The sequence below is a fragment of the Lepidothrix coronata genome, unplaced genomic scaffold (genome assembly GCF_001604755.1).
Source record: "Lepidothrix coronata isolate B3197 unplaced genomic scaffold, Lepidothrix_coronata-1.0 Scaffold73, whole genome shotgun sequence".
NCBI classification, from domain to species: domain Eukaryota; kingdom Metazoa; phylum Chordata; class Aves; order Passeriformes; family Pipridae; genus Lepidothrix; species Lepidothrix coronata.
Genome location: NW_016690253.1, coordinates 4,521,362 through 4,534,819, shown reverse-complemented (window position 1 = coordinate 4,534,819; position 13,458 = coordinate 4,521,362). Strand labels below are relative to the sequence as shown.

At 55.3% G+C, this 13,458-nt stretch overlaps 2 protein-coding genes across 4 annotated transcripts in view; one reads left to right on the top strand and one right to left on the bottom strand.

The window, feature by feature from the left end:
- The window catches only part of OPHN1 (oligophrenin 1), a 53,368-nt gene extending 46,654 nt beyond the window's left edge, over positions 1 to 6,714 (bottom strand). For both annotated transcript variants that reach the window (XM_017819252.1, XM_017819253.1), the window contains exon 1: positions 6,532 to 6,714. In XM_017819252.1, coding sequence (XP_017674741.1) covers positions 6,532 to 6,685 — 154 coding nt within the window. In that variant the 5' untranslated portion in view covers positions 6,686 to 6,714. The remainder of the gene's footprint in view (positions 1 to 6,531) is intronic.
- Positions 6,237 to 13,284, top strand: YIPF6 (Yip1 domain family member 6). Of its 2 annotated transcripts, none has more exons than XM_017819255.1 (7): positions 6,237 to 6,260; positions 8,248 to 8,376; positions 8,842 to 8,920; positions 9,220 to 9,262; positions 10,288 to 10,413; positions 10,513 to 10,670; positions 11,491 to 13,284. In XM_017819255.1, the coding sequence occupies exons 1-7, from the start codon at positions 6,258 to 6,260 to the stop codon at positions 11,607 to 11,609; spliced, it is 657 nt and encodes a 218-aa protein (XP_017674744.1). In that variant the 5' UTR covers positions 6,237 to 6,257; the 3' UTR covers positions 11,610 to 13,284. The 2 variants fall into 2 exon arrangements, with proteins under 2 accessions (XP_017674744.1, XP_017674743.1); XM_017819254.1 differs by lacking the exon at positions 6,237 to 6,260 and adding an exon at positions 7,371 to 7,480.
- The last annotated feature ends 174 nt before the right edge of the window (positions 13,285 to 13,458 follow it).

Below are 13,458 nucleotides of genomic sequence, written 5' to 3'. Positions count from 1 at the left end.
GGGCTTCCTACAGCGAACCAAGCCCTGGGCACCCCTGGACACAGGCGGAGCAGCTGTAACCAGCAGAAGCCAGTGGTTCCCAGGGAGGAGGCTGGGGACCCCATGACTGGAGCAGGGAGGGGACATGGAGCCCAGCCCAGCCCAGCCCAGCTCACACGGGGCCATCACCGCACAGCCCGGCTGCCCTGTGCCATCAGCCACTGGCAACCAAACGCCACAGCGACAACGTGCAGGGCAAGAGAGCTGCTCCAGTGGGAGCAAAAGCCAACAAACACATCCCTGAGCCCCCAAACAAGGAGTGGGATCTGCCTCGCAGCTGGGTCCGGCAGATCCTGTGCCTGCGCCTCATCTCTCTTGCCTGCACTGAAGATTTGGCTCTGATGGCTGGGGGAGGCTTGGCTTTTGGGAGGGTTTTTGTTCTTTTTTCTGCTATTGTGTTTTACTCTATGGTTAAAGCATGTCTGGTTTAGATTTGCACTAACTGGGGCCCCAGATCCTGCACTCAGAGCCTGCAGCCCAGGAGCGTGAGCGGCTTCATTGGCTGCAGAGACTGCCCTGTGCTGAGGACACCCGCGCGGTGTCTCTGGGAGAGCTGAAGCCCCACTGGGATGATGTACAAACACAGAGACCTTTCTTTACAAGATGAGCATCACTTAGGAGCCGCTGCAGGAGACTGGGATTTGAACACCCACTCCCCTCAAAGGACACCAGCCCACTGAGGGATAAAGGTGATGTAGTTCTTCCCAGTGGAAGGAATCACACAGTTGATCCACTCAAGGCCTCCCAGGGGCTCTGTGTGAGCAGCTCCCAGGTGCTCTTGCTATCTCCTATGCCATAGGATGGTGCAACCCACAACCTGAGTGCTTCAGCACAGAGACAGAGCACACAGGTCCCCAAACCCTCATGAAGACATTTCACTGTTACTGCATCTTCCCTTTTGCAGAGTATCCTGCTAAACTGGCACATCCTCTATGTCCTTTACTTATGCAGTGCAATTGGTTTGGGTCTAGGAGGTGTCTAAGTGCACACAAAACCACCCTACAGCCATTGATTGTTTTTAGGCAGGATATGGGTCTGATGTCTCTTCAGATAACTAGACCAGAGAAGTCAGGAGACACTTCACAAGGAGAATGCATTATTGCTGGAGGAGACTGATGTATTTTCCAGCAAGTCATTTTCCCTCTGTTCAAGTCCAGACACAGCTGCTCCAGTGGGATGTGCTCTGGGAGGAAATAGGGAAGGTGTCCCTGCAGCAGCAGCTGTCCCCTCCTGGGGTCAGCCCAAGGCAGCACCTCCCAGTGCAACCAACATGGGTGGAAAAATGCGTCCACAGTGGAACAAGGTCAGTGGGAAAGCACCAGGGAACAGCCCACAGATCCCTGTCTGTGTCTCCTCTGAGGTGCTGCCCCCAGTGCCCATCCCTGGCAGGGGACTGACGAGACCCTGCTGGACTCAGCCCCCCTCCAGGTAGTGCCAGGCCCTGGCTCCGCCTGCAGCTCCGGGCTGAGGCTCCTGCTGAGTCCATGGAACAACCGATGCCACCTCCAAATGCAGGGGTGGCAGGGTGGCCAAGCTGAGGAGATCTCTGAGACCTTGTTCAGTGGATTGTACCCAGCCAGGGACAGTTTTTGTTCCTAAAGTCCTGGCTACCAGAACAGGGTCTGATCCTGCATCCATTCTGTCATGGCTCGGGCACTGATTTCCTGGGGCACGGCATCAGGAGAACAGGATACAGCTGGAGGAGAGCCAAGAGGACAGACCAAATTTTAAAAGGCCAGGTCTGTCCAGCAGCAGCTGCATTCCTTGGGCACACAAGCAACCTCTACACACCCGCCTGGGCAGTGGCATCAGAGACACTGCTCACACCAGCCTTGCTGGGGCTCAGACTGCCCTGGTCACACTGGGAGTGTAACGGTGGCTTCCATGAGGCAGAGGGCCCTGGGCATCCCCACGTGAGGCAGAGGGCTCTGGCAGAGGCCCCTGTGCATCATCATGGCCCAGCTCTTTGCACATCCTCACCCATGTGCCAGATGCTGCCTCAGGGCTAAGCTGTCTTCGTGGGTCAGGATACTGTTAGTGTGGTACCTCAATGCCAAGCTGTGCCCTCCCAGCAGAGCTAATGTTTGCCTGGAGAGCTGCAGCCTCTCCTGGGTGGGACAGACTCCTTCCTCTTCCCCCTTTTCCAGAGGAACTTTAGGGTTGTTCAGACACAGAATGCAGGATCTGGCTGTAACGTACCGCAAGAACAGATTCCAGATGTTGTCCCTACAGCCTTCCCATGAATCAGGACATGGGTTTCTGGAGAACCAGGCAGACAGGCTTCTCTGAGCAGCTTCAATCCCATTAAAATAACCTGTTCCAATGCCATGCTGCTTCCCACGCTCCACAGCATTAAACCCTCAGGCACCACATCCAGCGACAGCACAGAAACCTGTCCAGAACGGGTCTGCCACGCTGGGGGACATGGAGTTCCTAAGGGGACAAGCCAGTTCCCACACACAGCACTGCGGGGACCTGCAGGACGATGATGGTGGTGGCACCTTCCCTGGGTCCCCCATACAATTCCATTCTTGGGGAAAAGCCCACCCAGTCCCTACACCTACCTTTATCATGTCATCCTTCAGGATAAAGTGCTTGCACCGCCTGGGGAGACTGAGTACTGACAGGCACATCCCAGGCACACTGCAGAGCTTCACACAAAACAGAAATCAAGTGCAGAACCACATACACAACATTTGCATGAGAACTCAGAGCTCCTCCAGCTTCAAAGGACAATTTTCACCATGACAGTACTCAGATATTAATGAGAAAAGCCTCAACCTGACATTTCTGCAATTCCATTTGATATTTAATTGGCAGAGCAGATCAAAGAACAGGGGAAATAAATGGGTTTGCATTACCACACACACGACAGAGTTCAGTGAGCAGGAGAGATTAAAAAAACCACAGAAAGAAACTGCTGTAAAGCAGCTGTTCTTACAGTCACAACTTCTGGCATCCCTTGTGGCCTCGAGCGTGTGGCCCAGCAAGGCTTCTCTGTCACACCAGTGCTGGCCATGGTGGCCTGGGGCTGCTGCCGGGGCCAAATCCCCGGTGCCCACATCAGGCCCTGGCCCTGGCCAGCCTGAGGGGACAGACACCAGCCCGAGGGGATGGACACCTCCCAGTTCTTCTCCCTCCCTGACCAGGGCCAGGCCACGGTGGCCTCAGTACTGCCAGTGCAACATATAGGACTGCCAGCAACTCTCTGTACTCCTGGCATGAAAAAGAAGGGATGCAGCCAACTTTACAACAAAAATAACTCACATTTCTAGCTCAAAGTAACTTAGTTTCTATCACTGGCTTTCACGCCCAAGATTGTTACAAAGGAACAATATTATTCTCTGCTTTAGTGAGTTTAATTTCTCACTTGGTACAACCTTATACTTTGTCCCTTATGGTGTCCCACATGTAGTTGAGACTGTATTCAACTGTTGGGGCGTGTCAGTCAGCAAGAGAAAATACCCCACTCAAAGGCAGCACTGGTGGGGCTGTAACTGCAGAAGGACCCTCACCAGGATGTGGGGGATGCAGAGCCCTGGGAGAGCTTCACCCCTGGATTTTATTTGTTCCACCCATCAGTGGGGGGGGGGGGGTGTGGAACCAGTTTCTCTTAATCCACAAAAGGCCAAAGGAGTTAAAGCCCCCAAAGTGCCTCCCTCATTCGGTAACAGCCCTCCACCACCACCTGCCCTGCACAGGAACAGAGGCACACGGAGCCTCTGCCCCACACGGACACAACAGGCAGAGCTTCCCAGGGATGGCTCCCAGTGCTGGCCCCTGGACAACTTCGCCGGGCACAGCAGGAGTAAGAGGCAGGGAAGCCCTGCTGCCTGGGAAAGCACTTACCCACGGCCCAGCCACGGGTCAGCCTGGGATGGGGACAGGAAGGGAAGTGCAGCTTTTAATCAGAAATGTTCAGGAAGCTGAAGTCAGCAGACTCCTGCAGAGCAGCAGGCTCTAAAGCTGATGAATTTCTGCACCAGGTCCAGGTGCCACCACTGAGGGTCCTGCTGCTCTTGTCTCCCCACCTGGGAGCTCAGAGGAGGCAGTTTCAGCTCGATGATGGCAGGAGAAATGCTCTGGAGCTGTGCCAATGGATGGGACTCATTGGCAGGGACAATCCCTGGAGATCTTCATGTCGTGGCACATCCCATGTAAGGGATAAGGGGGGACTCACCTCTCCTGTCCCAGATAGTGGGTGGGCACCCACAAGCAGGGTCCCCCTGCCTTTATTAAGGTCCCCTGAGCCCTTATTTGTCTCCTGGAGAAAGCGCTGGGTGCCGGCACCATATGTATGGGAGTCACTTGGGGAAGGGGATTAAACAACACTTCATCCAGATCAACAGGAATTCTGCTCTGAGGAAGGGCCTGTGTCACTGCAAGCCTCGAGACTGCTGGGTATAAACACCAGGAGACAGGTCTGGAGCACAGCCGTGGCTGTCCCAAGCTGCAGCCCCAGCGCGTCCCAGCCGGGTCCTGCTGGCAGTGACTCACTGCCCAGCACTGCAGCCAGGCAAACTGGGGAATGGGAGCACGTGCATTTGGGAAACAACCAATCCATTAAACACCACAGCACCCACCAGCCACACACACACCCTGGACGCTTTTAATACTCCGTGTTTATAATTCCATGCTACTTGAATGACTTGTTTAAAACATTTCCATTTGAGTTCACATATTAATTAGCTACAAATGGGATTATGGCAAATTAATCTACCAGTAAAAGGGCTAAACAAAAGTCAAAACACACCCAAAAATCTCAAACAGAAGTCACCGAAATGGCCCTGACTAGACGCCGGATGCCAAGCTTGTGTTGTGACAGTGATGCCCAGTGCGTTTGTCCTTGTCATCCTCTAGAGACCCTGCTGAACACCCCCTGTATTTTGGTACCCAGCAGGTCAGCTGAGACAGCCTGACCTGGCTGGACGCTGCCAGCAAGAGCCATGCCAGCAGCCCAGGAAGGAACAACAAACACTGAGCTCCTCACACCATGGACAGCCCAAAACCCTCGGCTCACCCAGGGGAACCCAAGGTCCTGCCAAAGTCCAAGAAGTGCCACAGTCACTTTGTCTGTATCACTTGGCAGATGGAAAACAAAAGCCAGGTTTGAGCAGGACGTTTTGGGTGGGAAGGGACCTCTATGATCTCTGGGTGTGATCAGCTTCCTTCTACTTCTCCCCTTCCTCCTCGGCCGGGTCTGCTGAGCCAGCAAAACCCCTGCACATCCCTGCGCACCACAAAGACTAAAAAGGGAAACGGTTTTGAGCAAAGTGATGAAGGAAAAGAAGAGCATTTCCATTAACCAGCAGGTTTGTTAAAATCTCTCTCATTTCTATTTTTGGGGGGTTTTTTTGCCCTGGACTGAGCAGAGATTTGTGTTTTTGTAGCTCACATTAGGTCTCGCAGCCCTGTGACGTTGGCAGTTTCAGTCACACCAGCTTTTGTCTCTGCTGCTTCCAGATGGGCAAACATGGGCTATTCCAGCCATGGCCTCGATAACAAGGAAGCTCTGAATTATTCTGAACAAAAGGGCAGCAGCTAAACCTATTAACACCAACTGAAAGCAACCAGCTGGCAGGAAAACCGTGTGTGACCAGCACGGATTGTGTCTGCCTTCACTGCCCCCTTGGCTGCTCTGCTGGCCTGGACTGGTTCTAGTGCATTTATAACAGCAGAGAATCATGGAATCAGTTGGATTGGAAAAGACCTTTAAGATCATCAAGTCCAAGGAGATGTGGGAGACAACACAGGGAAGGTGTATATGAAGGTGTAGCTACAGCTCTGAGAAGGGAAAACAATTCAAAGCAGTTGGACGGGTCAGAAACGTGTTAAACACGTGGGACGTGGTGGTTTCAGGTGACACAACCTGGCCGGGTGCTCTGGTGATCTGTCAGCACTTCTGAACGGGCAACTCCCTCAAAGTCAACACTGAAATCGACCTTTCATTGGGAAAAATTCTCATCGTGATATGAACAATGACAAAACACCACCAACAAAAGAAGGGAGGGATCTGGAGGGCCCCTCTCATCCTCCCAGTGCCCCCCAGGGAAGCAGGGGGTGACGAGATGACCCGCGATGGCCCACCACGCTCCAACCACTTGGGTGACGCAAAATAACGGAGCACCCTCCGCCAACAGGGATTGCTGTCCTTAAACGAGGAGGTGCCTGGAAGAGCTCGGCCGGTGCCGCAGCTGGTGCCAGCCCAGCGGGGATGGATGGTGGGTCCGACCTGGCCCTGCGCGGAGACAGCTCCGGGTGGCCCCGGGGTGGCGGGGGCGGTGTGGGGACAGGGACAGGGATAAGGACAGGGACAGGGCCAGCCCCGGGGTGGTGGGGGCGGTGGCTGCCGCCCGGGGGTCCCGCCGTGCCCGGGGGTCCCGCCGTGCCCGGGTGATGCCCAGCGCAGGGGTGGGGCCGAGGCGTCTCCCGGAGACGCGGCTGCCGAGGGGGAGAGGAGGGACCCCCGCCCGGCCCGCCCGGCCCGCTCACCGCGGATGGCGGCGATGAGCGCGTTGCCGTCCTTGATCACCTCCTTGATGAACTTGTTGGTCCGCTCCAGCTCCTGCTCGTAGCACTTGAGGCGCTCTCGGAAGTCGGGGCTGTCCAGGTAGCAGTCGCTGAACTCCAGCGGCGGGTGCCCCATGGCCGCGGGCCGGGGGCGGCTCCGCCGGGCTGCGGCTACCGACGGGCACGGGCACGGGCACGGGCACGGGCACCGGGAGCGCGGCCGCCAGCGCCGGCACCAGCACCAGCACCAGCACCAGCACCAGCGCCAGCACCACCGCCCCGCACCGCCGACATCCCGCGGGCCCCGCCCCGGCCCCGCCCCGCCGCTGCTGCCGCTGCTGCCGCTGCAGCCGGGCCGAGGGACCCCCGCCCGGGCCCCGCTTCCGGCCGCGCCGCCGCCGGGACGTGTAGTCCGGGATGTGCCGCCCGGGGCACCGGGGCCGGGCCGCACAATGCGGTCCGGTCAGTCCGGGCAGTCCAGTCCGTACAATGCGGTCCGGTCACTCCGGGCAGTCCGGTCCGTAGAATCCGGTCCAGTCATTCCAGTCAGTCCGGTCCGTAGAATCCGGTCCGGTCACTCCCGTCAGTCCGGTCCGTAGAATCCAGTCCGGTCACTCCGGTCCGGTCACTCCGCTCGGTCCGGTCACTCCACTCAGTCCGGTCCGTACAATGCGGTCCGGTCACTCCGGTCAGTCCGTTCCGTAGAATCCGGTCCGGTCACTCCCGCAGCCGCACGGGCCGGTCTGAGCGCGCCCCCTGCTGGCGGGGCGGGGGCGGTGCCGCCTGCCCGCGTTGCCAGGGACACCCCGGCGGCGGAGCGTGACGCGGCGGCGCGCGGTGATGACGTTGGAGCAGCCTCCACGTCGCCGGGGCAGCCAAGATGGCGGCGGTGGAGGGGAGCGGGGCCGGGGCCGGGGCCGGGGGGACCCTGGTGAGCGGGGAACGGGGGGACACGGGGACAGGGGGACAGGGGAGACGGGGGTCAAGGGAGACGAGGGGAGTATGGGGGGGCCGGGGGCTCGGGGGGAACAGGGGACCTGGGGGTGTCCGCGGGCGCTCGGCCCCCCGCCCTCCCCTCCCGGGGCCTGGCTGTCGGTCAGCGCGGGCGGAGCGGAGTCTGGAGGCCTCAGCGGGCGGCGGCTTGTCCAGAGGACGGGCCTGGGCACAGGGACGGGGGCAGGAGCAGGGACTGGGAGCCGCCGTCCTCCCGCCGCGCCCTCCCTGCCCTGGGGTTTGCCGTAGAACCGGTCTGCTGTGCTCTGTTTCCTCCCCCTGCGGGCACCCAGAGCTCTCCCGCCCCGCCGGGCTGCGGGGAATCAGCCCGGGGAAACCTGGTTGTGTCACAGCCTCGGTGCGTGCCCGGGCCGGGGGGTCGGTGCAGTTCCCCACGGGTTATTCTCCATGGGAGTCATTCTCCTCCAAAGGCAAGTGGTTCCCGTGGCTTCACCTCCCTTAAAACACAAACTGTTCTTTCCTCCCTTCAGTTGTTGCTGCCGAAAGAGGGCAGAGAGCAGTTTATGGGAGGGACTGGAGAAATGCTCCTACACATCTATAAACACATCTCAGCTCACCTGCTCAGGCCATGAGCTGTTCACATCAGGAACCTTTTGTTACCTGAGCAGCTGTGTCCATCCCCAGCCCATCGGAGGTGCACGTGAGCTGGTTTGTGTTCCCTCCTAAAGGCTGAAGTCCTTTCAGTTCCCAGGTCTGGCAGATGTGTCCATATCCCAGGACATCCCAGTGGAAGGGGAGATCACTGTCCCCGTGGGATCTCACTCTCCTGATGAGGATTACTCCACGCTGGACGAGCCTGTCAGGGACACGATTGTGAGTCTGGGCCTCTGGTTGGGGTAAAACTTGGGGTTTCCAGAGTCTGGCAGCTGTTGTGCAAAACCTGTGTTTGTGCACAGCTCTGCTCGACCTGTACTTCGGTGTAAGTCTGGGGATTGTTTTACAACTCGTCATGTAAAACAAAATCCTATGGGTCAGAAGTGTCTGAATTGTGGATTCTTCATTTCTTTTCTTTTTTTAGAGGAGCAAATATTGTTGTTCTTCTTCTGGTGTTATTAAAGGATACAATATTGTGGTTGTTAAGGAAAAGGACAAGATGTTGTGGTTGTTAAGGAACGCAGGGAAAATAGGCAGTGTCTGTCTCAGAGGATGCTACAAAACTGTTTGGATTGGATGTTCTCCTAAGTTACCATCATTGCTCCTTTACTTCTGTCTGTCTGCTTTACTAGGAACTGTAATTTTTGTACAGGGGGAAATTGGGGTGTTTTGTGTCTGTTTCAGATGAGGGACCTGAAGGCCGTTGGGAAGAAGTTTGTCCATGTGATGTACCCCCGGAAGAGCAGCGCACTCCTCAGGGACTGTACGTGCCAGGGGGGACAGGGAGCAGCAGTGTGGGTCATCCCGGGCTGACCAGCAGCTGGGACAGTCACGGTGTCACCAGGGCTCTGGGCTGGGGGTACAACTGGGAGCTTTAGCAGGGATGGGCTTTGAATGAATTTTGTTACAGAATATGGTGTAAGGTGCTGAATAAGGAAATTGTTGGGCAGTGGGGTGTGGGAAATGGCACCTTGGGAGTTGGGAAAGGGCTTTGTCACTCCCAAGAGAATGGAACTGAGATGGTTCTGTGACATTTGTGATGTGTTTTCCCTCTCCCTGCAGGGGATCTGTGGGGCCCGTTGGTGCTGTGTGTCTCCCTGGCTCTGTGAGTATTGCTGAGGGATCTGGGGTTTTGTGCTCTTGTGCATCTGGGAGATGAAATGTTCAAAATGGATTAATGTGTTGAGATCAAGCTCATCTGATCCCTCTCTGCCTTGTACAAGCACTGCCTGGTTGGATTCTCTTATAAAATGTGTTTGTGACACTTCAAGCCTATTAGCATCTCTCGTCCTTAAATTTAGGATTTAAGGGTGAGCACTTCCTGGTCCCTGTCCTAGGAGTGGTTTTCCTGAAGGTGTCCCAGGCACATTTCCTCATTCAGTTGTGTTTGATGCCTTTGCCCCCAGCTGCAGCCAGGACCCTGGTGTGGGAGCTGCAGGGCTGCGTGTCCTGAGAGCGGTGGGAGAACGGAGGCTGGTCCAGGGATCAGGGATAGGAGGAGATGGTGGCTCCCAGGAGTTTGGGGAGTCAGATCTGCCTGGTGGGAGGGAAATGTTGGTGAGGTCTGTAAGTAACTGAGGCATGCCTGTGTACGCAGAATACAGAAATCAGTTAGTAATGTGGTGGGAAAGCTTTAGCAGAAGGAGAGGTGTAATTTAAATATTCCAGTCCGTGCCTGCTCACTTCCCCAGGCTCTGTGGTGCCTGCATCCCATAGTTATTCCCAGCTTGCTTTAAGGTTGATGTGTTCAATCACTCACTGCTCTGCTGCTATGAGAGGTACTAAATCTTTGGTACTTTAATTTCCATCTCTTAGCCTGTTGTCTATGGCTTTATTCTTTTCTGAATGCTTGCACAGTCCTCAAAACAGGGAAACAAATGGGCTGAAATCTCCCCTTCTGAGCCACAACCATTTTCCTTTCCTGTGCAAAACTGAGGATAGTACTGAAAATAAGGAAAGAGATGAAAAACTATTGATCTGCAGCATAACTGGGGATAAGTGTTTGGGGATCCTGTTCTGCCATCTTCCCCAGTTTAGGAAAACTCAGTCAGTGCCTATGGCTCTGCCTGTCTGTCCCCACAGCAGGATTTCTCTGTCCCCACAGCAGCTGTCTCTCTCTGCTCCCCCCAGGATGCTGCAGGGTGGTTCTGCAGACAGCAAGGACGATGGAGGGCCCCAGTTTGCCGAGGTCTTTGTCATCATCTGGTTTGGTGCCGTGGTCATCACCCTCAACTCAAAGCTCCTCGGAGGGACCATGTGAGTGGGTTTGTTCGTGGCAGTTCACACCCTCCTGTGCATGCAGTTCTGCACTGCCTGCTTTGACTGCTGTTCTCCTGTTCCCGTGTCCCTGTGCAGCTCCTTCTTCCAGAGCCTGTGTGTGCTGGGGTACTGTGTGCTGCCGCTCACCGTGGCCATGCTGGTGTGCAGGCTGGTGCTGCTGGCGGGCGCCGGCACCATCAGCTTCATCATCCGCCTCATCGTGGTCGTGGCCATGTTCGGGTGGTCCACCCTGGGTGAGTGCCCTGCGTGTGCCCTGTGTGCTGTGCTCAGGGGTTTGGTCTGCGTTCAGTCCCTTGGGCAGAGCCAGTGGGTGATGTAGTCTGAGGTGCTTCCTGGGCAGCTGTACTACTGTAGAAAGAATCCCAGGATCACTGAGTTTGGAAAAGCCCTCCCAGCCCATCAAGTCCAGCCTGTGCCCAATCCCCACCTTGTCCCCCAGCCCAGAGCACTGAGTCCAGTCCTTCCTTGGACACCTCCAGGGATTGAGACTCCACCACCTCCCTGGGCAGCCCCTTCCAATGCCCAACCACCCTTTTGATGAGGAAATTCCTCCTGGTGTCCAACCTGACCCTCCCCTGGCACAGCTTGAGGCCATTCCCTCTCCTCCTGTCCCTTGTTCCCTGGGAGCAGAGCCCGATCCCCCCCTGGCCCCCCCTCCTGTCGGGGAGCTGCAGAGCCAGAAGGTCCCCCCTGAGCCTCCTTTTCTCCAGGCTGAGCCCCCCCAGCTCCCTCAGCTGCTCCTTGTAGGACTTGCCTTCTGGACCCTAATTCTTCCAGTCCTCATGCAGGCACAGGTTCAGCCTCTGCCTCTGCTCCTGGTGTCCTTGGAGCAGCTTGGGCTACTGGAACGTGGTGGAACTGGAGGGGCTTTAAAGTCCCTTCCAACTCAAACCGTTTTGTGATTCCATGATTTACCTTTCTCTGTGAAAAAGGGAGCGGTACCTGGTGATTGCAGCCCGTTGTGAGCAGTGGGTTGCTGTGGTTTCCCTTTCCCCACATTGCAGTGCAGCCCCTGTCCCGGGTGGGGCTGTGCTGACTGTTGTGTCTCCGCAGCCTCCACGGCGTTCCTGGCCGACAGCCAGCCCCCCAACCGCAAGGCACTCGTCGTCTACCCCATCTTCCTCTTCTACTTCGTCATCAGCTGGATGATCCTCACCTTCACCCCTCAGTGAGCCCCATCCCAAGGGACTGGGACACGGACTGGAGTTTTTCATGGATGCTGCAGTGAATCCTTGGCTTTATCTCTTTCTAATTTATATATAGGGATACTGTAAAAAGGCAGGTTGTGGGATAAAGCCAGAGAGCTGCAAAAAGTGCTCGTTTGTGTGTCCCTCTTTGTGAAAGATACCGAGGTCCAGCTACTGAGGGGTTTATTTAGCCCTACTCTGTACTGGTGTTAAATAAACAGTACCCACTGGGACTGAGGACAGATCCTGGAATTCCAAGCTGTTGGGAGATGAAGTTACAGGATCACACTACTTGGCAGAGTTCGTGCCTGTGCTTGGATTCTCACTGAAGATGAAAATGCCTTATCAAACTGTAGAACTTCACTGCTGTGATGTGTGGAGAGGGAAAAGACGTGTCTGACTCCTTTCATTCCCTTTGGAGTGGTGGGATGTGCACGTGGGGCATCGTGGGACCTGGGGCTTTCCTGGGAAGCAGGAGTTCAGCAAAACCCAGTTGAGTCTCTTTGCAGTGAATTGGAGCTGGTGGCAGGGAGTTGCCTTTGCCCATATCTGTGTGCTGTGTGTGTTCATCCCTTCATGTGCCAGGGGAGAGGGTTCCAGCCTGATGCCTTCAGCACTGTGTCACCCTGGCCCTGTGTCTGTGAGGGGTGTGGGCTCAGAGAGGTGCAGCCCTGTGACCACAGGGGACAACTCGGAGTCCTGCAGAAACACTCAGAACTGTTTTGGAACTGGTTTATAGCAGGGACTGGGCTCTCACTCTGCATTTGGGAAGGGAGAATTCCCTGGAGAGCGCCAAGAGTGTGTATATATGATAGAAACAAGGGGTTCTGTGCAGTAAATTGAGGTTTTACTGCACAGGCTGTTTGGTGCTGACAAACCACACCAGGGCTTGGGCCCCAAAGTTTTAGAACAGTTTGAAGGAAGGAAAGTAAATGGTGCTGAAGGTGGAGGCTGCTGTGGAACAGGACATAGATTCTGCTCTTGCCTGCCTGTGTGTGACTGTTCCTTTGATTGTTACAGGGACAGCAACAGAAATGTGAGCAAACATTTTGTTCCCTTGTACTTGCCCTGAGATGTTGGACACTGTTTTGTGGGGCTTTTGTTTTGCTTAACACTTTTGTAAAAGGGAGGGGGTTTCTTTCTCCAGTCCCTGCAGGTGCTTTTTGTACCTCACCTGGAGAACCACAGGTGGGTAAGGGTTGGGTGTATTTTGGCACAGGGATGAGAGCTGGGATCTGCTTTTGGAAACTGTACAGAAATGGTTCCTGTTGTCCATTGTTCTCAGTCAGCAATCCAGGGGAGAGCTTCGAAACATCTGGGGTGAAAAAGCTGCTGTAAAATGTCCTTTTTCCTACAGTTGTGCAGATAGACTGAACCTGAGGTCTGTGGGTCCTGCTGAGGTGTGAATGTTCCTAATTTATAGTTCTGTGTACAATAGCAGTCTGTGCTGTAAACACTGCTAGTGTTGGGGGTTGGGATGGAAATCGCTAAGTTGCAGATTAAAAGTGCATTTTTGCATTTGGGGATAAGGAACTGCTGTGTGTGACAGGGCCTGGCTGTGGCACCAAGGGGCTGGAGAGGAGCTATAGGGGTTTATTTACATGGGGGCCATGGAAATGGGGAATTTTTAAGCTTCCATTAAATTATTACTGATATGGAATGTGGTTTTTCTTCTAAGTGTGCAATTTTTTGTTAATTTAAAAGTTAGTTCAGCTTTATGAAGCTGAAAAGAAATACTCAAGGGAAGTGGATAGTAAAGCTGTTGATGGCTACAGTGGGATTCCTTGAGCCAAATCTTTCTTTCCTACAAGAACTCAACCACACTTGCAGAGAA

Bases quoted from the DNA above. Each gene is read 5' to 3' on its own strand.
- YIPF6 (XM_017819254.1), top strand. From the start codon at position 7,430: ATGGCGGCGGTGGAGGGGAGCGGGGCCGGGGCCGGGGCCGGGGGGACC. The intron at 8,377-8,841 runs GTGAGTCTGGGC...TGTCTGTTTCAG, and splicing joins AGCCTGTCAGGGACACGATT to ATGAGGGACCTGAAGGCCGT. The intron at 10,414-10,512 runs GTGAGTGGGTTT...GTCCCTGTGCAG, and splicing joins AAGCTCCTCGGAGGGACCAT to CTCCTTCTTCCAGAGCCTGT.